Consider the following 26,385-nt stretch of genomic DNA (forward strand, 5'->3'; position numbering starts at 1 on the left):
AAAGGACTAAAGTGACTTTTTGGGATGAACACTTTGTTATGTGCTCACCCTCATGTCAGCTGAAACACTAGTGAATTTTGTATGTCAATACAACACACAGCCAGTTAGTGCAGCTCCGTAGCAGCCGTCTCGAAAACACCCGGAGTGAATGGAGATCACTGTTTATTTCTGCTCAAAAACCCTCCAGAAGCCTTGCAGCTGAGTGGTTGTGTGTCCTGCTCTTCAGCCTCTGCGCTGCCCTTGATGGAAGTCTTCCACCTCCACACAAACAGCACATCTCCCTAATGCATTAAAGAGCTCCGCTTGTCTAGTGCTGATCAGACTGTTCTTATCGCTTGTATGCACATAGACACACTCTGGCCTCAAAGCAGGACTCCAGGGAGCCGGGCTCCATGTAGAACACACATATCACTGCCATTGGGTAAAAACTCTAACTGTTATACTGTAACTCCATTTTTCATCTTGACCCTGAATTGAAAGTTTACCTGGTCGATTACAGGCGTAGCGCTCTCATTTCATCTCATTTGTTATATATTGCATTTATGGTATACTTTTTCATTTATTCCATACTGCACATATATCTTTTATGTTTATTTTAAGTTTTACTGCTACTTCTGCTGCTATTTTGCACACTCTCATAATGCTATGAGAGTGTGAATACCTTTTCATTCATATATTTCTACTTAACACATTCTAGTGTTGAAATTGTTGGTTGTATTTGCTATATTTTACATACATATATATATATATATATATATATATATATATATGTATGTAAAATATAAGCAAATAGAATAGAATATATATATATGTATATTCTATTTGTTGTATTCTATTACTATTGTTATTATTATTATTATTATTATCATTACTTTTGAAGATTCATCTAATCTAATCTGATCTAATCTAATCTGATCTGATCTGATCAGAAAGATCATTAATGTATCTTATGATGAGTGAGTTTCATATCAGTTGGTCACTTGAAACCTGTTAAAACCTCATTGTATTGTAATTTCAAAAATACATGGGCCTCATTGAGAATATAAGCATTCTTTTCTTTTTTCTTCTTTTCGTTTTTGCAGATATATGGTTTTTGTCTGCCTGTTGCCTGCTGCTGTTTCCCTGTCAGCCTCCCTCATGTCTCACCAAAGTACAAATTTCTGCATTCCTGAAAAACACGCTCTTTGCAGGTACTCGTGTGTGTTTTTTTTTTTTACCAGGCAGCAGCAGCCACATACAGTATGGTCTTCCAGTGAGCGGCTGCCACTGCTGGATCGGCAGCTGTAACAAGAGAATACGGATCAAAAGATCGTGATGCAACAGTGAGCCAAGATATCTGCTATCTGACAGCACTCAACTCACCCCCGACACCCCCCCACCCTCCCCCAGGTTCTGAAATCACACGCGAATCCGACCGGCCTCTCTCGCCGTCCCGTCCTCTCAAGGCTTGTCGAGGCTTGAAGCGACAGCGAAGAGTTGACGAGTAAAAGCTATTGACTTTGCTCTCTCAAGACGACGTGAGATACTGAGCGAAGGACTCTCTTTCCGGGATCGGTCGGGCCGCCGGCGCCACTGCTGGGTGTTTTGGCAGCTGTCAGCAGAGCAGCGATGGCAGGGAGTCTTTAAGTTTCTGTCCACGGCGGCACCCCGCTGCCACCGCTCGCCCTCGCGCTGCCTCTATGTAGGGGGGGAGGCTGTTTTGTGTGTGTGTGTGTGTGTGTGTGTAGATAGTAAGTGAGTGTTTGGCCCTCTTTCCACCTGACATTAACATGCGTCTCATATCCACAAGGTGTCAAGATATGGTTTCGCTGAATTCCATTTGCACCTGACATTAAAAAGCGTCTCCGGCGTACACAGTGAAATCGGATTTCTCTTTCGCTCACCAAAACGCGCACATCACTTCCTCTGGTAACATTTACATCCTTTAAAATCGACTGTAAACACCTCGGCTAAATATCATGTCCGAGATTGCCGAGTCGATACTTGTGACTTTGCGGAGAACGATCTTCTCCAGTTGTCTCCGGAGAGAACAGACTTCTTATGAAAGCGAGAACAGAGACACTTCCGTACAGTTTGAGATGGGCTGTGTGCTTGACGTCGCGCAATCAATTAAGATGCACAGCTGTTCATTTTCCCATCTGTTTCAGTCGGCTCTGGACTATAGACTGAAGCGCTGTTTTGACGTGATGCGTAGTTCTCGCAATGAGTCTTGGGGCTTCCGATTTGTTGCCGTTGGTCAAGTAAACGTCCGGAATTCTTACCCGTCTTCCGTCCTTGTGTTCCTTTGTTTTGGAATCTTCAGCCATGGAGGACACAAGAGCATTGACACATTGAGAACGCGCCCTCACCTCACTGGTTCATGCTTGATGTGGACATGACAGTGTGCACGGTCAAACTGACGGAACTTCAGCCTAAGCGACTGGACACATAGGAGTCACGTACAAGTTCACGCACCGCTTGAAATTTGAAGCAATGCAGTCCATCCAGGATTGGCTAAACAAAGTGGAACCGGAACTACTGGTCAATTCTGGTGGGATTTATGTTTTTTTTTTCTTTTTGGGGAAAGTGGTGAGCTGAATTTTCCTACAGTGGCGAGTCTGTGGCTCCCGCATGTCTAGCATGAACCAAACCTTAATTCCTATGTTTGATTTGGTTTGTTTCCATTTACACAGCTCCTATATGTGGGTTGGAGACTCCTTGCATTTACATTTTGTTGTTAAGGTGTCTAAATCTGTCTCTGACCACCTCCAGACCTGGTTCGGGTGATCTTCAGTGTTTCCTGGGTGCATCCACACCTGGATCACACCTGTTTTTCAACTGATTACAGTCAGATCACCCAGGATACAGGTTAAAAGCAGGTGGAAAGGGGGTCCTTGTGTATCTTTGTCTGTGTGTGTACATCAGTGTGTGTGTGATAAGAATTTCCCCAAGGGGATCAATAAAGTGCTATCTTATAAGGGGGGTATCCTAGGATGTGGCAATTCCTAGTATTTATGGTGATTTTGGTACTTGGAGGTGTGAAGTAATCACAGTAAAAATCGACCAATCAGCGCTAAGAGGAGGGCAGGCCTTCCAGAATGGCCAGCCAATCAGAGCAGTAGCTCATTAGCATAAGAAGCTGCTTATGTAAAACGACCTATTTTCTTGTAGGTGGGAAACAAACACTGGGAAGTGAATAGCGAAAGCTATAACTAAACGATTTTTACTGAAAAAAAAACTTAACATGTATTTTATAGACACCAAGTAATGATATAAAATTGCTGAAAAAGCAAAAGATACCCCCCCCCCCCCCCCCCCCCCCCTTTAAGTATAAGTATCGGTATGAGTATCGCTCCTCTTTCTGATTTTGATAGCTGGCATTCTGTCAAAGTCTCACTGCTCATTATTAGTAGACAAAAGGCTAACAAACCTGCTAAAGTCAGATTAATTGTGATTTCCACAGCTTCTGATACCGAATCCTGTGTCTACAAGTACAGCCATTACTCTATATCCACTGTCAGTATGCACTATCATAGCACTGTACCTTGTGACATTATGTCATGACAGCTATTGACAACATGACTTAAGACCTTTTGTGTTCCTTGGCGATCCTAACCCGCTGCTCCTCCATCATTCTGGAGGCATTCAGCAGCAGTTTAGGACTTCTACGCCCAAGACTGGAGCCAAATCCTGCCAAGGAGATGAATACCTGATCAAGAGATGATTCTCTTGCCTCTATGAGAGCCTTCTGTAAGCATACTGTATGGAGCGTGTTTGACAGAGGAGATTAGGTACGGGGAAGGGAGGTACAGGCATTTGTTGGATCGATAGCTCATCATTGTCGCCTGCCAGAGAGCATGATGGGATTGGGGTCCGAGCGGAGGTACCAGCGTGTGACTGTAGAGCAATCAACAGGAGAAGTGTAAGAGGATGCTGTTTGTGTTGGTTTACACTGGCATTTGTCATCACATTCTTATCCTGTTGTCTAAGGTGTTAGAAATGTACCGTACATTATTTGGAAAAGATGTCTGAGGTAGCAATATAAAATATAAAATATTCAAATATATACACCGGCTTTGACCAGACAAATGGTTTGGGAAGATTTTGCCAAAGCTGGTAAATCTCTTCATTCATTGGGATATACAATTTTTGGGACGTAAACATGATCAGTTATTTTCATCTGGTTGTACTTCAGTCCGGATAATTTTATATTCAAGTGCTGGGTATTTTTTGGGGAATATTTCAGCTCTTTCCATCTGTGTAGCTCTCCACTGAGTGTACACTGTATTAGCACCATCTGTTTTCCCATAAACTAGACTGAGCAGGTGGATCCAGGTGAAAGCTACGCAAACATGTTGACGTTGAATAGACGTTGAAAGTTGAAAATCTGTGTAAATAAAGCGCCAAAATGAAAGTTTGTAGTCGTCCATACAGCTGCTGCCTGCATTGTTTGTCACATCAGGACCTAAATATCTTTCTGATATCAGTTCAAAACAGTTTCCAAAGCTGTTTTAATGAAAAAATGTTTTTACCATGTTATTATATTAAGCCTTTAGACAACTAAGACTTGGATTGAGCAAAAAGCAGTGTAAGTCAATATTAGGAGAGTTGCTCTCATATTTGATGTTGTTCCCTCTCAGTCAATGTATGGATTGATCGACACGGTGATGACTTTCCCTCCCTGTCTCCCTCTTTGTTCTCTCTCCCTTTCCCCCAGTTTGGCCGGACAGAAGTGATCGATAACACGCTGAACCCCGACTTTGTGAGGAAGTTTGTCCTTGATTTCTTCTTTGAAGAGAAGCAGAACCTTCGCTTTGATGTGTAAGTGGGAACATCTCCGCCTTTTCCCTTTACGGCACCTCTTTCTCTTCCCTTTATTATACCAAGGAATGACTTCAATCAAGCTTCTCCTTATTTTGGCCTGCTGACTCACACCCACTAGGTTTAGAGGCCTTTGGGATTTTCCAGTAAAAGCTGATTACCATAAAAACATTTGTCTGGATGACGCTCATCAAAATGTTTGAGGGGAAAGTCAGCAGTACCCATAGAGATATCTCTATGGCAATACCAATCAGTATGTTAGAAATTTGGATCGTCTGTGTTGGTTGAACCTGCAAAATTCCATAAACACAATTTATTTTTCGAAGCTGGTTACCATTTGTCTGGATGATTCCCATCAAAACGTTTGACGGAAAATCAACACCACCAATCAGTATGTTAGAGTTGTGTTGTGATAGCCTTTATTTTACATTGGCAATGTGAAAAGTGAAAACTGAAGCGCATTAAAGCTGAAATTGATCAGTTTTAACATTTCAGATTGCCAATGTAAAATGAGGGCTTCTAACTTCTGCTATCACAACAGAGCGGCTCTTTGAGTTTTAATACATACATTCTTGTAGTACTCATTCAAATTGGAATATAGATTATTAGCCATAATGATTTGTATAAAGTGGATTTACCATGAGCTGTCAGATTGTGAAACGACTATATATGTTCCCGCAGAAGCAATCAGTCCATCTAATTTCAGCTTCATTGTTAAGAAATTATTCCTGAGTTTCTGGGAAGAAAATCATCACCAATCAGTGATCACTATTATTATATGACACTATTATATTGCTAAGTATCACTGTTGAAAATGGGGGAAAGGGAATGAATGACGTCACTCGCAGTGCTGTATGGGCTGAGTCCTTCATTTTTGCTTATCATATATATATATTTTCTGAATCTATTGTTATAAACTTGTGATTCATCTCAAAGCTGGTTCAGTTCAAAGCTTAAAACTCTTTATATCAGGATTTTCTGAAATGTCTATGGAGAGAATGAAGAGGAAAAACACTTCCCGGAAGCAGGGCCGGTGAAGAAGGCGGCGATCGTTTTTCAGCTCTGTTGCCTGCTGTTGCCCACTTCAATCCCAAGCATTCAAAGAAAAGTGAACAGTACAGCAGTGTTTATTTGCAGGCCTCGGCCGCTTCTCCCTGGCTACCGATCCATTTCAAGCCCTGCCTCTTAATGTGAAGCGGCTCACAGTGGAGGCCGCTGGTACAGGATGGGAGACAGGAGGGCAGGACTTAGATCGTTTTTCCACCACCTCCCTTCTCTCCGCAGAGGGGATCGATGGCCCCGCGGGGGTGGGGGGGAGGAGGTGGGGGAGGTGCAGAGGAGACACCCAGCAGGGGGTCAGGTGGAGGTAGGGGCCCGAGCGCCCGTCTCATCCCTCCTATTGATCAGAGCCGCTGTCCGCCCCCCTGCCACCTCACCGTGCTCAATAGCCGCTGCCTAAAACAGTCCACTCCAACACACAGTAAACAACACTAGGCTTGGGAATTGATAACCAATCCCAGTTCTCCGTCGATAACAAGATGCTGGAGTTTGAATTGGTAACAGTTTGCTAGTCCATTGTGGACGGTGATGTAGCGGTAAATAAAAGGAGGGTAAATTATGACTACCAGACGGTGATCATCATGAGGCAAATAACCACCAATATAAACAAAAATCTATTATATTTTCATAAAAATATTAATTTAGTCTTCATTTAACTTCATTTGATACTTCTTACTATGACTTACTATAAATTATTTATTTCAGCCTGAGAAGGTGCTAAACTCTATTCTTATGAATAAAAATGTGGCTAAACTGAATTTTGGTTGTTTACCCTCCACTACTGATTGTGGAGAAAAGTTGATTCTGTGTGTGCCAATTTGATATACTAAAGCATAGCTCAAGAAAAATATCAATATTGTTACAAGTAATGTACAACATTTTTGTAGCCACTCTCATATTGGCTCCATTTAACTCACCACAACTGAACCAACGTTTACCAACATAGACGAAGGTTTCATCCAAGTGTTGCTTTGGTAATAAAGTGGCATGAGTGACAAGACTGTACGAATAAGTGGCTTTAAATAAATGTTGGCACACTTGCACATTTCCTGATAAAATTGGGTTTTGTCATCATGGGGTCAGATGCAGATGGAATGGAAAAGTGGTATGGGATGTTGCACGCACCTCTGATTTGCATAATTCGTCATCATTTACAGTACATGCCCAGTAATGTGACTGTAATTTCTGTGAGAATATGCCAGTTCATTTAAGAAATACTCTCTTAACTAAACTAGATTTGATTGAAAAACAGTCTTACCCTTAGTATATCTGAAAACAAATTTGACCCCTTTCAAAAGTACGGAAGAGGATTAAAAAGTTATTTGAGTTCTGAGATGAAATCAGAATTCTGAGATTCTGACTTTAAACTCAGGACCCAAATATATTTTTCACATGTGGCCCTAATCCTTTTCCGTACAAAAGAGATTTCAGAAATGGCATTTTTAATTTCTAAAAGTTTGTATAAGCGCTTGAGGAGCAAAGGTTTAACTGGATAAATTAAGGCCGTGGGTATGGAGTCTAGACACATATTCATCGCGTTTGGCTAGAAAGTGACAACAAAAACGTGGATACAGCTCTACCACTTTTTAAATAGAAATCTGCCCTTTCAAATCCCAGATGCACAAACACTTTATCATAGGACCACATGATTTTTACTGATAATCAGCTCTGTCCAGCCTGTTTAAGCAGGAACAGATTGAAGAGGGCTTCATCAGGCTTGTCCCAAACTGAGGAAGAAAAGACACTTAAACCTGATCTGCTCCCATTGATTGAAGCTGAATGGAGAGTCGAGCCATTCAACTAAATACATCATGATTTTACCTTACATACAGTATGTTGACCTGCTGAGTTCATGCACTGATGGTTAACCTGTGGAATTGTATTGCAGAGTGCATTGCAGTGGTGGAAAGAGTACTAGAATGTCCTATTCAAGTAGAAGTACTGTTACTTTGCTGATATTTTACTGAAGTAGAAGCAAAAGTAGAAGTGACTTTTTAGAAAACAGAACATTTTTAGATGTTTTCTTTTCCATGCAGTGCTAAAAGGACGAGAGGGCAAAGTTCAAGCTCGATTCTTTTAATTGGAAAATTTGGAAATGACACAATAAACACAATAAATAAATGACACAGTGACAAGATTACTCTTGTCACTGTGAGTGAATCCATAATTTCTCAATTTACGTTGATCCGGTTTCTGGTGGTGATGGAGAGACACGACATCTGTCCTCTGTAATGGATGGGATTTAAAATGTAGTGAAGTGCAATGCTTCAGTAAAACTGTACTTTAGTAAAAATAAAATGACTGACTTTAGAAAATACTCAAAAAAGTACAAGTACACAAAAAAGTGACTCAATTACAGCAACGCGATGTAATTAGTTACTTCCAAATTTGGTGCATTGCAACAAAGAGGGCAGGTTTTTTTAAGAAGTGCAGTAAGCTTAGTCTTTCACTGCTTTTTGTATCAGTGTGATATTAGAAAATCCTATTGGTCCAGGTGATGAGGCTTAATCTATATCAGTAGCATAGTGTTTTTTGGCTGCAGTGAGAAAATAGCAAAGTCTGGCTCATAGAGCAAGAGGCAACGTGTGAATATCCAGTAACAATAACACTCTTGCTGGAAGGATGAATACTGGGTATTGAGATTGTGTCAAGAGCTGGTGAAATGGTATGAGGAAAAGGAAAGAGCAGTAAGCAAAGCATTGCAAGTTTTTCATGCCGCTGAGTGTTGAGGTTTGGTGAAGCCCCCTCCCCCCGGGATGGCAGCCACCCCGCTTAGAGAGGAGTCTTAATCTCCTGACAAAATAAATCATTAGTGCTGAATTATTAAATAGTGCAAACCATAACACACACGCTGCCAACACACACAGTCTTCCAATCTCCAAAAGCCCTCCGAGTGTTGTGCATGGCTGTTGTTCGCTAGATGCAAAATCGCTGTCGCTGTCCCTCAAGTTTTCAGGACCGGACTGGAACGCGTGCCGTGACTTTGATGTTTTCGCTCAAACGAGGGAGAAAAAAGTCGTTCATCAAGGCATTATCAATTGCTCATCGGTGCTTTAGGCGCATTTTGCCGAAAACGCTCGACATGAGTAATGAACACGTGTCACTGAATTTGTAATGGAAGTCCATAGGGCGCTCAACCAGGGGTGAAAATGGTAACAGGTCGTTCCTAATGTTCATATTGGACCATTAGAGACAAGTCATATTGACTGAGACTCTTTAACCAGAGTAATGACTCGGCATGTTTTTTTGAGTCATGCAATTATCTCATGACCTTATACCGGGTTCTCAGTCGATAGCACGTTGATGAAATGTCCCTTTATTGGTCACTTTTTCAACGCCTAGCATTGATATCGACTGACGGAGACACGAAACGCTCCTCCGTTCCCACACGACAAGAGCAGAGGAAACAACAAGGACGCGGAGACGGGAATAAGTGGCTGCTCACTCCGTTTCCAGCATGGCCCAGATATGGATCGTACCAAGTCCCAGGAGGGGGCTGCGGTCTCCCTGATATGGGGTCAGGGGGGGATTCCAATAAAAGGGAGCATCCCAGTAAGAGGGAATAAATTATTAAACTGCCACCTCTCCACACAGATTATTTTTAGCCAACTGAATCGCAGTAAGATAGATATGGAGCAAAGGGATGTGTTATGTCTGTAAGGAGGGGGAGGTATATGGGGAGGAATGATGGCAACAATTGCAATACATCATTTGACATGTCACTTGAAACCCACATTGATACTTTCATTCAGAAATACACTGCTTGAATACCAGATTCAGCTGGTTCTGCCTTTTAATGAGTTTAAGTGTGATTATAGCTAATGTATATTATTACTTTCTTTTCAGTTCCTGGTGTAATATCACAAAGAGAGAGATAGAAGACAGAGTTTAATCATAATAAAATCTCAGACATTGTTATGGCCGTTAAGGTTTGCAATAAGGCTTTGACCCACAGTAGATATTAACTTATTATTTATCTGCATAATTATAGAGGTAGTATTTTTGATCGGCCAACAGTAGCCTCTCATAATTACCAGCTCTTACACTGCAGTTCTCAGTGTTTTATCTGAGCAGTAATGGGCGGTATAACAACACACAGGTCAAGTCAAGGTCTGAAAAATGATACTTGAGGGGGATTTGATTCATGGTGTTATCATTTGAACTGAAAAAATGGGAGTGCTAAGTTGACTCACTTGGGTTTAGAACGCGGGATCTCTGGTGTGGTGAACCCAGGCTTCACCAACCAAGCTGAACTCAAAGTGATGCAGCAGTCAGGCTCATAGAGTCTTTACAGCTGTGTCCTGCAACGGCACATACACAGTAAAGTTTTTGAAAATTTTTGGGACCAACTGACTGATTGACTTGAAGAAACCCACCTCCTTAATCAAATCTCTGGAAAAATGGCATCACCACCTCTAGAGCATCCCATTGAATTTATTAAAATAACCTTTATTACGAAAATTCTAACTACAAAACCCAATGTGAACAAAAATATTAAATTCTAATGAATGAGAAGTCTTACAAAGATCTGTGCAGGAGGACACTATTGAATGAACAGATAGTAACAGATAGTTTATTATCAGAGATATAATAAATGTTTGTAGTGTTTCCAGGCCATTTGCTAGCTATAAAAGAGTGCTTCTATTACTGCAGGTAGCTTACAGTAGTTGAGTGTAGTTATCAATAATGAAAGACATTTACTGTTGCATATTAAGTGCACTGAAATTCTTTCACGGGAGTCCCGAGACTGATTGATGCAATAGATTGCACCCATATTCCATCAGCGCAGCCCTGGGGAACATGAGGCCGACTTTGTGAATAGAAAGTCTTTTCACAGCCTCCATGTGACAACATAGGATGGTATCAATGAAATGTATGACCACTATGCCTTAATGACTGGGCAGTGATAAGGCTATTTATTTAGGCATTTACACTATGTGCAATTTTCCTCCAGCAGTCCTCCCTAGCCTTGGCAGCAGCAGCAGTGTTACATTTCACTGTTCTAATGTTTTTGTGTTGCTCATATCTATTCATTATAATAGTTTGTACTTCTTGAGAGAAGAACACAAACATTAGTGATCCATTTCTTTCCCATACTTTCCACTTTTACAGTCTACTTAACGTGTTGAAATTGTCAGCAGCATATATTTACATAATTCCACAATTATTTATTGCTTTTACTGTTTTATTATTTTATTTTCTACAATTATATTGCTTATTTTCATAATCTAGTTGTGTGCCTATATTCAATTTCCTTTTCCACGCTGAATCATAATACTTTTGCCATTGCAACAACCTCATTTCCCCAAGGTGATCAGTAGTTTCATTTTATCTCTATACGCTGCTCTGGATTTGTTCATGGTGCATGTGATTGGCTATTTGTTACAAACCCCGCCCCTTTTATGTGAACCATAGCTGGATTGGAAAATCCTGAGTTGACAGAGCGAGTTGATAACCAGCTTTGTGAGACCAGGGGCCTATACTACGAAGCAAGTTCAACAAAGTCAGGGTATGTTTGAGTTAGCCGGCTTCACTAAACCTAACATTGGCGATCCTGATAACCGGTCTCACGTAGCTGGTTATCAACTGGCTCTGTCAACCCAGGATTTACCTATCCAGCTATGAGCGCGTTCACATGAAAGAGGCGGGGTTTGTAACAAATAGCCAATCACTTGCAACATGGACAGATCCAGATCAGACAATTCGGATAAGATAAGATGAAACTACTGATCCCCGTGGGGAAATTAGATAGTTGTGCAGCAAAAGTAATATGATTCAGTGGGGAAAAGGACATAGAATATAAGCGCAAAACTATAAAAATAAGTAATAGCCTAAAAATAGGCGAAAATAATAAAATAGGCTAATCAAACAATAAAAGCCATAAACAATAGACCTAATTATAGGATGATATAAGCCCTAATATTTCCTGCTGACATTTTCAACACATGGGTATCGGAAAGAAATGGATAGCTACTAACATTGGGTTCTTCTCTCAAGAAGAACAAAGTCTTATAATGAATAACTGTCAGCATTACAAAACATAACCGCGAAAAGTAAGTTGTTTCTGCTTCCAAGGCTAGAGAGGATTACTGGAGGAACTGCCCCGTCATTAGGACACAGTGGGCATATTTTTCATTGATAAAATAGTTTGTGGACACATTGAGGCTGTAAAAAGATTTTCTATTCATAAAGTCGGCCTCATGTTCTTCGGGGCTGCGGTAATGGAATATGAATAGCCGACATTGAACCAAACACTGTTGGAAACAAATTAAATAAAGTCAGTGCAATTAATATATGCAACAGTAACTTTAACCCTCAATAATATGGTCAATTAAGTAGCCTACCTGCTATATCTCCGATATAATAAGTTATCATGGAAAACAACGTGATTCTACTGGTCTGTAAACACGTCGCCCTGCGAACAGCACTTGAACTGTCTGTTCATTCAAAAATAACAGGTTTCAGTTTTTTATTGGGATTTTCATTTGTATATTTGTCCATATCGGGATCCTGTAGGAATGGTGACTCCCTGTTTCCAGAGAGCTGATTGGTCAGAAGGCGGGCCTTTCATACGTTTTGATCCGATACCCTGAACTTAACCTGCTCCGGAGCAGGTTAGCCGTCCAGCATAAGTTACCATGGTGATCTACCCCGGTTAAAAGTGAACCACCTTCGTGAGACCGAAAACCCAGGGTTAAACGCAAAGCTAGCTCGCTAACCCCAAATCCTGCTTCGTAGTATAGGCCCCAGGTCCTCCTGAGTACAAAACAACAGACTCCAAACTAGACACAACAAATTCCAAACTAGACAACAAATTCCAAACTAGACACAACAGACTCCAGACTAAACACAACAAATTCCAAACTAGACAACAAATTCCAAACTAGACAACAAATTCCAAACTAGACACAAGAGAGTGAAGACTAGACACAACAGACTCCATACTAGACACAACAGAAGACTAGATACAACAGACTCCAGACTAGACACAACAAACTCCATACTAGACACAACAGAGTGAAGACTAGACACAACAGACTGAAGACTAGATACAACAGACTCCAGACTAGACACAACAAACTCCAGACTAGACACAACAGACTGAAGACTAGACACAACAGAATGAAGACTAGACACAACAGACTGAAGACTAGACACAACAGACTCCAGACTAGACACAACAAACTCCATACTAGACACAACAGTCTGAAGACTAGACACAACAGACTCCAGACTAGACACAACAGACTCCAAACTAGACACAACAAATTCCAGACTAGACACAACAGACTGAAGACAAGACGCAACAAACTCCAAACTAGACTCAACAGAATGAAGACTAGACGCAACAAACTCCAAACTAGACACAACAGAATGAAGACTAGACGCTACAAACTCCAAACTAGACACAACAGAATGAAGACTAGACACAACAGACTCCATACTAGACACAACAGAATGAAGACTAGACACAACAAACTCCAAACTAGACACAACAGAATGAAGACTAGACACAACAAACTCCAAACTAGACTCAACAGAATGAAGACTAGACACAACAAACTCCAAACTAGACACAACAGAATGAAGACTAGACACCACAAACTCCAAACTAGACACAACAGAATGAAGACTAGACACAACAAACTCCAAACTAGACACAACAGAATGAAGACTAGACACAACAAACTCCAAACTAGACACAACAGAATGAAGACTAGACACAACAAACTCCAAACTAGACACAACAGAATGAAGACTAGACACAACAAACTCCAAACTAGACACAACAGAATGAAGACTAGACACAACAGACTCCAAACTAGACACAGCAGACTGAAGACTAGACACACCAGACTCCATACTAGACACAACAGAATGAAGACTAGACGCAACAAACTACAAACTAGACACAACAGACTCCATACTAGACACAACAGAATGAAGACTAGACACAACAAACTACAAACTAGACACAACAGACTCCATACTAGACACAACAGAATGAAGACTAGACACAACAAACTACAAACTAAACACAACATTGAGGAGGAAGGGAGCCGACAGCAAAGCCTCAGTAATTGAAGATGCAGTAGCGTGAGCTTATCAAAGGTACACCAGGCCAGCCCAAATGTAGAACCAAACAAATAACACCTATAGTAAAAGGAGCAGAAACCTAGCCTTGAGTGCTAATAAATTCCATTGAGAGCATTGAGAGCACAGGTGTTGCAATTGCTAGTTATTGTATAAAAATGTAATTAAGGATTTTCTACGTTTTGCTGTTGTACCCTAAAGGAATGAGTCAGACCTTCATTTAAGCGCTGTGCGATGGTACGTAATTTGTTTTTTATATTTGCACTCCATTCTGCTGTTTCCAACCCTGGAGTTACGCATGGGGATAAGCGGCACCCTGCAAGATAAGAACTTAAGGTGATGAATATGTAAATCACAGTGGGACCACCTTCGCATTAGGATACACAGATTCTGACTCTGACTTGAGTCAAACTGTAAGCTCCTTTCTTTACACACCCAAAACCCTCCAATATACCCCGACTGCTATCTGATCAGTTTGCTGATGTAAAGCAAGAAATACTATAAAATACATCAAATAGAATGTGAATTGTTGAGTGACAAAAAATTATTAGGTTGTGCGATGCTGTTGACTATCTCTGAACTCACAACAGAATGGCATTAAGTCCTCATTTGATGACTCAGATTGGACAGCCGGCATCCCTCCCATGTTACTCCAGGTAGCATGTGCCCTTTGCAGGTTCCTTTAACTGTCAGCACTGCAAAAACTGACAAACTTGTTAAGTTCTTTTGTCTTTTATCCAGATACGTACTGTATATCAAGCTTATTTTAGGATGTTTTTAGTGAAATCAATCAATCAAATTTACCAGTTTCAACAAATTTGACTTTTTCAGGATAAAGTAACTTGTTTCAGGACATTTACTTGGTAAAAGTGAAACTGTCTTGGAGAAGGTTCCTTGTTTCAAGATTTTCTTCATTGTTTTATGATGATTTCCTGAAAGAAGTCCTTTTGGCATATATCAAGTGAAATGTATTGAAACCAGCAAGATTATCTTTCCGTGCAGTGAGATCATTTGACTAAAAAATATCACAAAATAAACTTGATAGGTATGGAAACAAGTTAAAATCACTGGACAGCTTGTTTTTGCAGTGAGACCTCTGTCTCCCGCTGCATGACAGTTCTTAATGGCAACAGCAGATGCGCCAAAGAATATACTGGTGAGATAGTGACATGCAAAGATGCACGCCACTAGTTTCGCCACCAAGGTTTAGATGTATCAGTGCTTCTCATGGTACTGTTCTTTTAACACTGGCATACACAATGATGATGATGGTGATTAAGATGAAGTAGTGGGTTCCCTGTGCAAGTGCCTTGGTAAATGGTAACGTACAGTCGCATTCTTCCTATAGGATTTGCCTAAATGTTTCACCAGCTAAGCACTGACAGGCCTACATGTGTAGTGGCAAATCATTTCCACTGTTCTATGCAAAACTACCATATTCACCTTGATTCCATGTGCAAGAGTCCCCTGAAGTAAATCCACAATTTTTTTTAAATATTTTGTATATTATATTTTCTTATTTTTTTATTCAATTAATGTCCCTAGTGCAAGTTACCAATTCAATATTCCTTCACAGTCCTAAACAAAATTGAATTAAAGGTGCACAGTATTTCAAGGCAATGCCTCAGCAGAAAGCATGAAAAGGAGAAAAGTCCATGGCCTGATTTTCCACAATACTGATGGGAAGGACAAAGAAGCTACATTCATTTCTAAATAAACCTGAGTGCAAGTGTAGCCACACCCAAAAGCTCAAACGTGTGGATCTCAATCCGCAGAAGGCCTGTGTAGTTTTATCGAACCCAATCCTATGTGGGTTGTGCAGAAAACGTTCACCCTGTGGCGAAATTCTGTCACATGAAGCAACAATTCTCTCTCATTATTTGCTTGCATTGTATCAAAGCGCAATCTCCACAGCCCTGCTTTCAGTAAATGTGTTCACCTTTGTCTCTGATACAAAAGCCCCCCCAGCTCCCTTGTCGACAGCCTGCCATGTAAATGAAGGTCATTAGATTTTCGAGCAAGTCTATCGCTCCTCCACACTCAAATCTCATTTGGCCATCGCTCACAGGCTTATCCTACTGTGTGATAATTTCATTTGATCCCACCCAAGCCAGATATATAGAGCTCAGTTTTACATAGTCGGTAAAGGAGATTTGTAGAAAGCTAGTGTTGGGGGTGGGAGAGATTTTGGTTGAAATGGAGGAGCGGAGAGATTGAAGACTAGTAGTGGTACAGTGAGGGTAAAGATGTAATGAAAGTGCGTGTGAGGGCTCTGGAGTGACTTTTATGAAATTGTTTTAAATGAAAGAGAGCACTGCAGTTGGCACTTTTTGGCAAGTTGCGGCGCCACTGGTGGTATAGCTGGTGGCCCTCTTCCATTTCCTCTCGTTTCCATTATTTCCATTAGTTCCCAGCTTTTAGTTCCCTCTTCAAAAGCCCTATAACCCGACACTTGGTGTACGCTGAACTTAGAAAAAATGAAACCCAAAAAGCAGCAGGCGGTCTAAGTGATTTTAGTGGGTACTGTAGATATCTTTTTTTTTCCCAAAATAGCTCCAACACTTTACGCCCTCTCAATCTGTGTGACTAGAAGAAGTAAAAAGTGGTTTACAGGGCTTCCAGTATTCTTTTTCCCCCCAGAATTTTCTGTTCTTGAAACCAGTTTACCCACAAATTGCCCTCTTTCTGATGCGAGGCAGACCGTTGGTCAGTCCGTCACACAGTTGTCAGTCCTGTCACGCTGCCACGTTGTCCTGCTCTCTTTCCTGACCATGCAGAACCCTCACCTGTCCATCACAGAGCTAGGAGACCGAGGGGGGGGGGAGTACCGAGGATAGGAAAAGGGGAAAAAATGGTAGAACTGGAGAGAGGGATAGAAGACAAAAAAAACAAAAAAAAATCACAGTAGAGAAGAGGGAAAAGAGGTTGGAGAGAGAATAGAATAGGGGAAAGATGGGCAAAAACAAACATTGGGAAAAAAGGAATAGAAGTTATCAAAGAAGGAAGAGGGAAGGGGGAACAAGGCAGAGGAGCCAGGGAAATAAACTGACAATAAAGTTCTACTGTACTGTACCGTACTGTAACGCATCGTATCGTGTCATATCGTATTGTATTGTATCTAGGGGTGTAACGATACACTCAGCTCACGGTTCGGTACGATACACGGTACAGGCTTCACGGTTCGATACAATGACGATATTTTTAACAAAGTTTAAATGGAAACAAATTATGACTGTAGAAGATTCTTTCCTTATTGCTTAGACATAAAATGTCCAAAAAAAAAATATATTTTCAACTTGAAGTTTAACCTATTCCTACAGTTTCTTTTATAATGGTTTCTTTCTTTGTTATATATTTTTCAGTGCAAAAAGCAAATAATGGAATCTGTTGAATAAAATAAATCAGCTTTTAACAGCGGATGCTTGTCTAAATGAAACAAATTGTAAATTAAAATAAAATGTCTAAACAAGGATGTCCTCTTTACAATTAAGTGCAAATGTCTGAACATGGTTGATCTAACATTTTCCAAACACCTTAGTTGGCCAGGCAGGCCACAAAACTTAAACTTAAATTAAAACAACAAATATGTTCAGACACTGATTTTCTAACCTAGGAGGACATGTTTATTTTTTTTAAGAAAATTAGCATGTCAACATTTTCAGGCAGCAGCTGACACCTTTGACAGTTAGCTACGTACACACTGCCAGAATTGACAACAGAATTTATGAATGAGAGTGAATTTGCATATGTCTGGTTCACACTGGAGCAGAGCGGAGTAAAATTACCACTGTGTCTGTACGGGTTAACAGGAGTCCCTCCACTCCTCCGACCTCGCGATGGTTGTAAATAATGTCTGTAACCATAGTAACGTTTATTTCAGACCAATATGGCGGCTACCGTTGCCTATGTTTTCAGTTTACACACCAGTAACACCAGTAACCAGAGGCGTCAATGTATCCATAAGGTCTTAATAAACCGCCACTGGCAGCGGCGTCATATTCTCTTTTTCCACCGCATGAACTTGATACTTTCAACCGCAACATTTGGGCCGAGACCGCAGAACCGATAGGAACAACCGCAATGTTGAGGAAACAGACTGGATAGAGAATTTGAGAATGTCTCACAACACTTACCTCTGTCTCTTTCAAAATAACAATGATAATGTTACGTAACATAACAAGTGTATTTCGATTTCCTGTTGCACGCTACACATCTGGCTCATCCGGGTCTCGAGTGAATGTCGGTGAACGTCGGTGTCAATGACGTCATAACGGCAGTCAGGCAAACTAGGATCTAGGATTACTGATTCCGCCCTCTGGCATTTAAAGTATGTACAATGAAAACAAAGAGTTGTCTAGATTTTGGTGGCGCAGCTAATTGATAAGCTTTACTTGATATCGCAAACCATTTTTCACCTCCATGATGCCTATCGTCACGTTTTTGGATCGCGAAATTTCATCCCACGATATATCGTTACACCCCTAATTGTATCGTATCGCGTCTTATCACGTCTTATCGTATCGTATCATATCGTATCGTATCGTATTGCATCGTATCGTGTCGTATCGTACTTTGAAATGCAAAATTTTACGTTGAGTTTGTGAAGGAACACAGATTGAAATTCTTTATTGATCATTAAAATACAAGTGGCCCCTCTAGCCAGGGATGCCCCAGATACAGAAATCATCAAAAGGATAAAAACACAATAAAGCCCAAAGGCTTATTTCCATTGTGGTCCTTTTTGTGCCAACTGTTTCTAGCGTTCTGGATCTTGAAGTCTCTGTGCTAAGTGTTTTAAGATTGATATTTTACTGTCTCAGTGTTACTTTCGACCCCGGCTAGCAAGGGAGCAGCGGGTCCACAGGGCTTCAGCAGAAACTCCATTAGCACTACAATAGACGCTCTGTGCCAGGATTCAATCCAGAGGCCTTGTCACTCAACTTCTCCAAGGCAGCCTCTTCTCTTGGGAACTGAGCTCTATTGCATTGTATGTCTTTATAGTAAAGTTGAGCTAACTAGCATACGAGCGTACTCTGTGCTGTTCTTGAATCAATAAAGAAAACCACCGCAGAATCCCTATTACAACGTCTTCATAAGAGACCCTGCATCTACTCTGGGCTACCTTTGAATTCCCGGAGGACTGGAGCTGTTAATTACAGTCAGGTTAAACATGCGGCTCTCTGATGAGACACGTGAAGCGGAGGAAGGGGGAGGGGATCGGAAAAAACAACAACAACCAGGTGACGCGAAGGCTGCCGGTTCCTCCGGAGCACGGCGAGCACAGTGTCACCCTCCATCGCCGTAGACTTTTTAGAAAGACTTGAAGCAAATGAAAAGGAGCAGAAAGGGAGAGAGGGGAGTAGAGGAAGAGAGAGAGGGATCCAGAGAGAGATCAGGAGCTGCAGAATACATGATGTCTGTGTAATGTTATTCAGCGCAAGAGTGGATTTCCTTTGTCAAACATGAACAAAAACCTTTTCAAAGAAACCCCTCGTGCCGGCACTTAAGAGGAACTCCTCTGAGAGACAGTAGCCTTGAGGAAGGGAAAAAAAGCAACACGTCTGCCTGAAAGGGGAGTGACTTCAATCTTGATCCCAGAATTCATTACATTGCCGCGCTGCTCCAGATCCATAAATTTAATTTTTAGCACTCTTGACTCATCCGTCCTATGTACACACTATCTAATTATTTATTTAGCAAACATAATGTTTATCTTGTGTATTCCCAGGCGAGCTGTCCATTATTTCTGTGTTGCTTGTCAAGTGGAGGTATACTGGGGGATTTTGAAGGGATTTTTTTTTTTAATAAAGGTTCTGCTCTCTGGTTTTCCTGTTCTTTGGGTGTCTGTATCTGCTACATTATGTTGTGAGGTGATGATGGTGTATACACAAGAGCAAAGCACCTACAGTGCGCTGTTTTCTTGTATATTGCAGGTACAATGTGGATACCAGAAGCTCCAACCTTTCTAAACATGTAAGCAGAAAGAAAACCCATCATTATGTTCCTAGTGGTGCCATGCAAAGACCTGGAGTAATTTAATTAAGTTAATCAAAGATGCTTTATTGATATCACTGTTAAAATGTAAACAATATTTATCAAAGTAGTTTAGAATACAACTCACCTTTGTTTCTTGTTTCCTTGTGTGTAACAGAGCAGCCTTTGTTTAATATTAGCCGTTGCTTTTATTACTTCTTGAAAACAGAGAATATATTCTTTAATATCAACTTCAAGTGTTTTCGTCGTGTCTTTGCAGCTTTCCCCCTAACCTGTGTCTGTCTTTCTTTATTGCCTTCCAACCTGGATGAACAGAAGGTAGGCCGGTGTCACGCAGTGTCCCTCTTCCATTCCTCTCTCCTGAAAGCCCTTGTTATCTGTTGGACATTTCCAGAGCAGAGCCTTCGTATTACATAAAACATACTGCTGGATGACCTTTCAGTGTGTTTCGGTGCCTACCTACTGACTTATATAAATGTGAACAGAGGCACATTGACCCAGAGATAATGGACCATCTGGGTTGGATTGTGAACAGATCCTCCTTTCTCCAAGATGAAGACTGTAATCTCAAAAAAGTCATTTTTTTATCAAGACATAGCCGCCAGTTCGTTTCCTAAAGCATTTTTGGTAACACTTTCTCTGACTACCATATGTATGGTGCATTATAATGGCAATTATAAGGAATTATAAAGCACTCACCCATTTTATAAAAACACATAATGCTTACTGATGCATTACACCAGTACTCATAAATATAACTTGTAATGAATTAGAAGCACAATCATCTTATGAATGTTTATGAGTAGTTATCTATCAGAGTTGTCTGAGGAGGGTTATAATGGATTATAATAATGTGTATTTCAGTGCTACAGAAACACAACAAAGCATCATAAGTGCTCATAGTGTACTAAAATGATCCATGCAACATTATAAATTACCATTAATTAAGTAAAGTGAAATGCATAACAACGCATTTTAAATAAGCCATGCAACATCATAAGGCACCATTTTATGCATGTTAAGTGTCATGCTTTGTCGTCTTGGAGAGCTAATGCATCTGAAATAAACCATGGGAGCTGGGAATCAAGTTTTCATTGTTTTCTTTAGGTAAAGTGATAATGTGAGTGAGTGACAAGATGCAACACTGAAAGTAAAAAAAAAAACAACATAAAGTACATTTTGTCAAGTTGTATTGTTCATTGTGTTTGTAATGAGTTATGTGTTTCAGGAAGGGGAAAAAAACCCAGCTGTTTCTCATTATATGTGATATTGTTGTAGCGTAAACAGCTTTTTTTTGGTGGTTCCGTTTTTGAATGTTGTGGTGTTTCTTCTTCTTGTGTTGTGCTGTATTAACCGTGTGTTGCTCTCCTCTGCTCTGTGAAGGACTTCCTGGGTCAGATGTTCTGTACGCTGGGGGAGATCATCGGCTCGACCGGCAGCAGGCTGGAGAGGACGCTCTCGTAAGTCCTCTACTACTGCTGTTAATGTTTGTGTCCCAGCAACCACTTTCTATCCATGACTTGCATGTTGACTCCCAATTTAAATCCCAAAAGAAATGCTCGCCATTAGTGAGAGAAAGCGCTAACGTTTTCTCTTGAAGATAAAGGACTTTTCGATAGTTGTGAATAGAGGAAGAGCCACATCCTCCAAGGACTTAGTCTTTTTTAAATATTTTCTTCTGAACTCAGGTGAGACGTTTGCTTGTTCATGGTCGCTCGTCATATAGTCTGTGGTCAGAATGGAACGCTGCTTTAGGAGACAATTTGGGAGTCAATATGGCGGCATCAACAACACACAGACGTCACTGCAAGCCATGGATACAGAATGATACACTTGGAGCGATATGTCCTGTACCTGTTATTTACCTCCGCTGACGATCAGAAGGTCTGTGGTTCGAATCAGTGAAAGTGAATGAGAAGAGCTAAGGACACACTAGGCAACTTTCCCTAGGATTTTCAGTCATAGCCTAGTCGTAGCGCACACCCGTGACAGGCAGTCGACTAGTGTGACACCCCCAGCGTCTCAGTTTTATCACTCTTAACAGCTCCTGTGACTCCAGTCATAGGGGTGGGCTCTTGTGACCACAACAGCCAATGAGATTTCAAGCGGAAGTACAATACACAAAGCAGATATTTCTCCCTCACCTCTAATTCCCGCTGAAGAGTAGTCAGCCCATAATTTCCGCGGCCAAACAAATGCGGTCTGCTCCGCGTTTTTTGGTCGATTCTTCGAAGTGTGGGAAAATGTTGCAAGGGAATCGTATGGATAGTCATCCTCCTGTGATGCCTAGTCGTCAAATCTGACCCCTCTAGGACGGAAAGTGCAGTGAGATTCAGAAACTGCAGTCATTAAATTTGACATACTCTCCAACTACAAGTTGTGTAATGTGTACCTGACATTAGCTGCTGAAAAAAGAATGCTCACTTACTGGGATGCATACAGGTTAAAAAATAATACAATGCCGCTCCATGCGTCATGGTTTGCTGAAATACCTTCAAACATGCAAAAACACAGTAATAATACAATAATATGATTCAATTCTGATGCAATTCTGAGAGTCAGCTGTCTGCCTTTGATCGATCCGCCGCTGTCAGCTCGGCTTCTGACGGCGGATCCGACACAGTGGCAGCATCTCCTTCCCACCTCGGAGACTGCGGAGGAGCGAGTGGCGGTGTGTTTGTGCCTGGGGCTGACAACGTGGAACAAGATGAACCCACTGTATCGCCGCCATGGCTCCTGTTTGCGCTAGAACCTGGGAGCCGAACGCCGGTTCCATCTATAATTAGACGGTCATCTTGAAGACTTAGGTATATGTTCCGTCCCGATCTTGCTTTTGAAGCGTTATCTCACAGAGGACATGAAAAAAAAAAAAACGAAACAGTGGGTTTATTTGGTTGTCAGGTATTTTGTTTTATTGGAGATTAAATGACCTGCATGGCTGTAGTACATATTCATACTTCATTATTGATTGGCTAGAATTTACTCCTAATATGATGACGTAAACAACCTCAGCGGATGAAAGGAAAACTCCTCTGCCCAGAGTTGTAAGGCGCATACTTCATGATCAGCTATCTATAAATCATATTCCTCAGTCTGGAACCCTCCGCTGTTTGTTAAAGCTGATTTGGCTGCTGCTCCCGCGCTGTCATTTGTCTTCGTACCAGCCCGCGGGAGCGTTTCCTAATTCAGACAGCTTGTCAATGAGAGAGAGAGGCTCTGATGCCCTTGGATGACATCGCTCTATTTTAGCAAGTTTGGCGTGTGTGTGTGTGTGTGTGTGTGTGTGTGTGTGTGTGTATGTGTGTGTGTGTGTGTATGTGTATGGGGGGGGGTGGGAGTTGTTGTTGGCTGAGTCCCATCGAGCGAGGCCTATGACGGACGTGGGTTGTGTTAGGAAGAGGCAAAGTGCATTCAGGAGGGGGGGGGAGGGGGGGGGGGTGTATTGATTATAGGAAAGTACGTCCTGGATGGCAAGTCACACACACTTGGTCAACACCCAGCTGAATAAAAGCAGCTCGCTCCATACTGTTATATTATGATATTATGGCATGGTAAAAATTCCTATCACAAGTATATTTAAGTCCTGATGTCTCATAATGATACAGGTAGCAGACTATGGATGTCGGCTCAACTTTTGGAGATGTCCAATTGTTTGCCGGGTGCTCAGATGTTCATAACACACACAAAGTTAGGAAGAGCAGAATAGTGTTGTTACAGTGTATGACGTGATGCATGGTTGGAGTGTTAAGTTTAGAACATACACAACACACAGAGAAACTATAAAAATATATTGATCCTCTCTTAATGACAGCCGGGTTTCCAAGGCAACTGGGAGCAGGAAGGTATTGCTGAAATCCAGCTGGGTGAGCTGTTTCCTCCACGCCGCTCTATTCTCCTCTGCTTAAGATGACGACAGAGCCGCGGCGAGGATCTATTTTCAGACGTGGGGCGGGGAGAGGGAAAAGAGCCCCGTGGCATTTAGCGAACGGAGGGACGGGATTATGAGGGAAGCCCACGACGAGCGTCATAAGTCACGCCGCACTCCTCCGTCAAGCTTGCCATTGTACTAAGCACTAGCGGGCTGATAAATGTGTCTGTTAACAGCAATCACCCACCTGCTGACCTCAACTGAATTGGCTCCTGCATTTGGGTGATGGACTCCGCAGTCAAGTTCTCCAGACAGTAGTGTGGCTGCTGTGACACTTGACAGCATATCGAGACTCACTAGAATGGGTACTGTTTATTAAAGGGGCAATATGCATGGTTTTACTGTCCCATAGCGCAATTTGATGAGATTTTGTCTCTCAGACCCAGAGAATATTGTCAGATATGATTTTGTCCAGAATTCCATGAGGAGAGATTACAGCGAAACTGTGATCAAAATAGTCATTCTTCTAAATTTTCTAATTGTGTTAACTTCTTGAAAATGAAATAATGGTGAAGTTTAACAATTCATCAGTTTGCCGGGGACCCCCTGGAACCCCCTCAAGGACCCCTGGTGGTCCCCGGACCCCACATTGAGAACCACTGACTTAGAGATTCCTGGCTTTCAAAACTCACTGTAAGCTCCCACCCACCCACCCACCCAGCTAGTGGCATTTTCACTAACGATGGGAGGCCGGCGCTACCAGCGAGCCACCGGCGTCACAAGACATTTCACAAAGGCTAAAAAGCCTCGTTCGCAAGCCAAAAAAGGCGAATGCAAAAGGCATTACTTACTTCACCAGATGTTTCTGTTGGATCTCTGCTTTAACTAGCTAGCTCACTCCTCTCTGTTGGGAAAGTGTGACGCCAGACACCTGTCGATGTTGTTGCAACTCCTACTGGTTGCCGACAGAGGGCGATTAAAGTCATAGGTTACATAACGCACCTTTAATCGAACACGCATTCTCAGGTGTGTGTGAAGATGGCAGGGTCAACGCTTCAGGATTACGTGTGAGAGAGTCGAATGTGATGAAATATTAGCACACGTGTACACACACGTTATGCCCCGGTATTTCTTTTCATTATCTCTCAGGCAAGTGCCTCTGACCTACATATAAGACTTTGAAAATGTAATTTTTTTTTTTTTTTCTCCTTAAATTATTTCTACCACCCCCACCCCCCATCTTTTTAATGATACCACACAGAACCGGGGCTTCTCTCCTCTCCAACTATTTTCTCCTGCTCTGCCTCACGCATTAGAAATTCAAATGGGTTTGAATATGGTAAGGAGTCGGCCAAGGCTGTTCCTGTGGTTTGTATTTGCAGTGAGTCTGAAGTCTTCTCTGCCCTCTCAGATGTGATGCAGTGAATGGTGGTGAGGGTGTGTGTGTGTGTGTGTGTGTGTGTGTGTGTGTGTTGGGGGGGTCGCTTCCCCAGAGCCATAATTGATTAGCTCTCTGTCCTCCTGAGCTGTGGGGTCTGGTGATGCAGATATGTGTTGACGCAAGGCCCCTCGCTCGATTCCACTTCAATCTTCAAATGCAGTTCGGCACAAAGTTGTGCCATAAACCACAGCTAAGCCAAATATGTATCAAACACTTCATATAATCATTTGAAGTTTGAGAAAAGAATTATTAACAAATGCCGACACACACACACACACGCGCACATCAGCTTGCACACTTTATTAACTTTTGTGCTTAATGAGGGCTTTGCCCCTCAGATGTAAATCTCTTTTATTGGCAGTCCGTCTGATTAAATATTAAAAAGCCATATGTAGAGGGATGCTTGATGTTTCCCTGTGGACCCCCATCCAGTGTGCCACTGATACAGCAAACTGGCATGCGCTCAGCGCTTTGATCAAGCCCTATCACTCCCACCAGTTAACAGACCCTTGCATTGATTTGTCACATCGCTCCACGGCATCTCTGTGTTGGGCCGGCGGTGGCCCACCCAGTGTTTAATGTCAGCTCTGTTGTTCTGCCGTGGAACCTGATGAACGCTGGCTTTCCGAACGCTCTTGATTCCGATCTGAAAAGTAGCTTCAAAGCAAAGTTGTGCCTTTGATGTGTTGCATGAGTTTCGGCGTACCAGTTTGTAGTTTTGATCTGCCTGTCGTCTCCGCGTCCTCGTGCCTCTCTGAATTGTATTTATTTTGAGGTGCTCGGTGCTCGCCGGGAACCGCTGGGTTGCCATGGAAAGGAGACTTTAGTTCCTGTGTGGGAGACTCGGGGTAGTGAGGCTGCGGTTGCTGTCAAGTCTTCGGCTGGAGCCGCACTCTGCGATGGAACAGCATCGCAGGACGATGGAAGTGAAATGGGCTTTGAATCGAGCCCTGGGGAACTCCGTGAGCAGAGCGTGTGGGAAATTGTTGTTTCAGTGTGGTGGTGAACCTTGAGAGACTTCCTGAAGATCCTTTCTGCTTCCAGGTGTCACCTCACTCCTCCTCTGTCACCAAAGTCCATTCTTTTCAGTGTCTTTTTCAGCTCCCTACAGTTATGTTTTAGAAAAGTA

At 41.9% G+C, this 26,385-nt stretch overlaps 1 protein-coding gene across 1 annotated transcript in view; it reads left to right on the forward strand.

Annotated features, from left to right (window-relative positions):
* LOC139912426 (copine-9-like) overlaps nt 1–26,385 on the forward strand; it is a 110,808-nt gene that overhangs the window by 27,079 nt on the left and 57,344 nt on the right. The window contains exons 4-7 of the mRNA XM_071900211.2: nt 4,697–4,800; nt 19,887–19,926; nt 20,263–20,265; nt 21,331–21,407. Coding sequence (XP_071756312.1) covers nt 4,697–4,800; nt 19,887–19,926; nt 20,263–20,265; nt 21,331–21,407 — 224 coding nt within the window. The remainder of the gene's footprint in view (nt 1–4,696; nt 4,801–19,886; nt 19,927–20,262; nt 20,266–21,330; nt 21,408–26,385) is intronic.

The sequence above is a fragment of the Centroberyx gerrardi genome, chromosome 5 (assembly GCF_048128805.1).
Source record: "Centroberyx gerrardi isolate f3 chromosome 5, fCenGer3.hap1.cur.20231027, whole genome shotgun sequence".
In the NCBI taxonomy this organism is placed as follows: Eukaryota; Metazoa; Chordata; class Actinopteri; order Beryciformes; family Berycidae; genus Centroberyx; species Centroberyx gerrardi.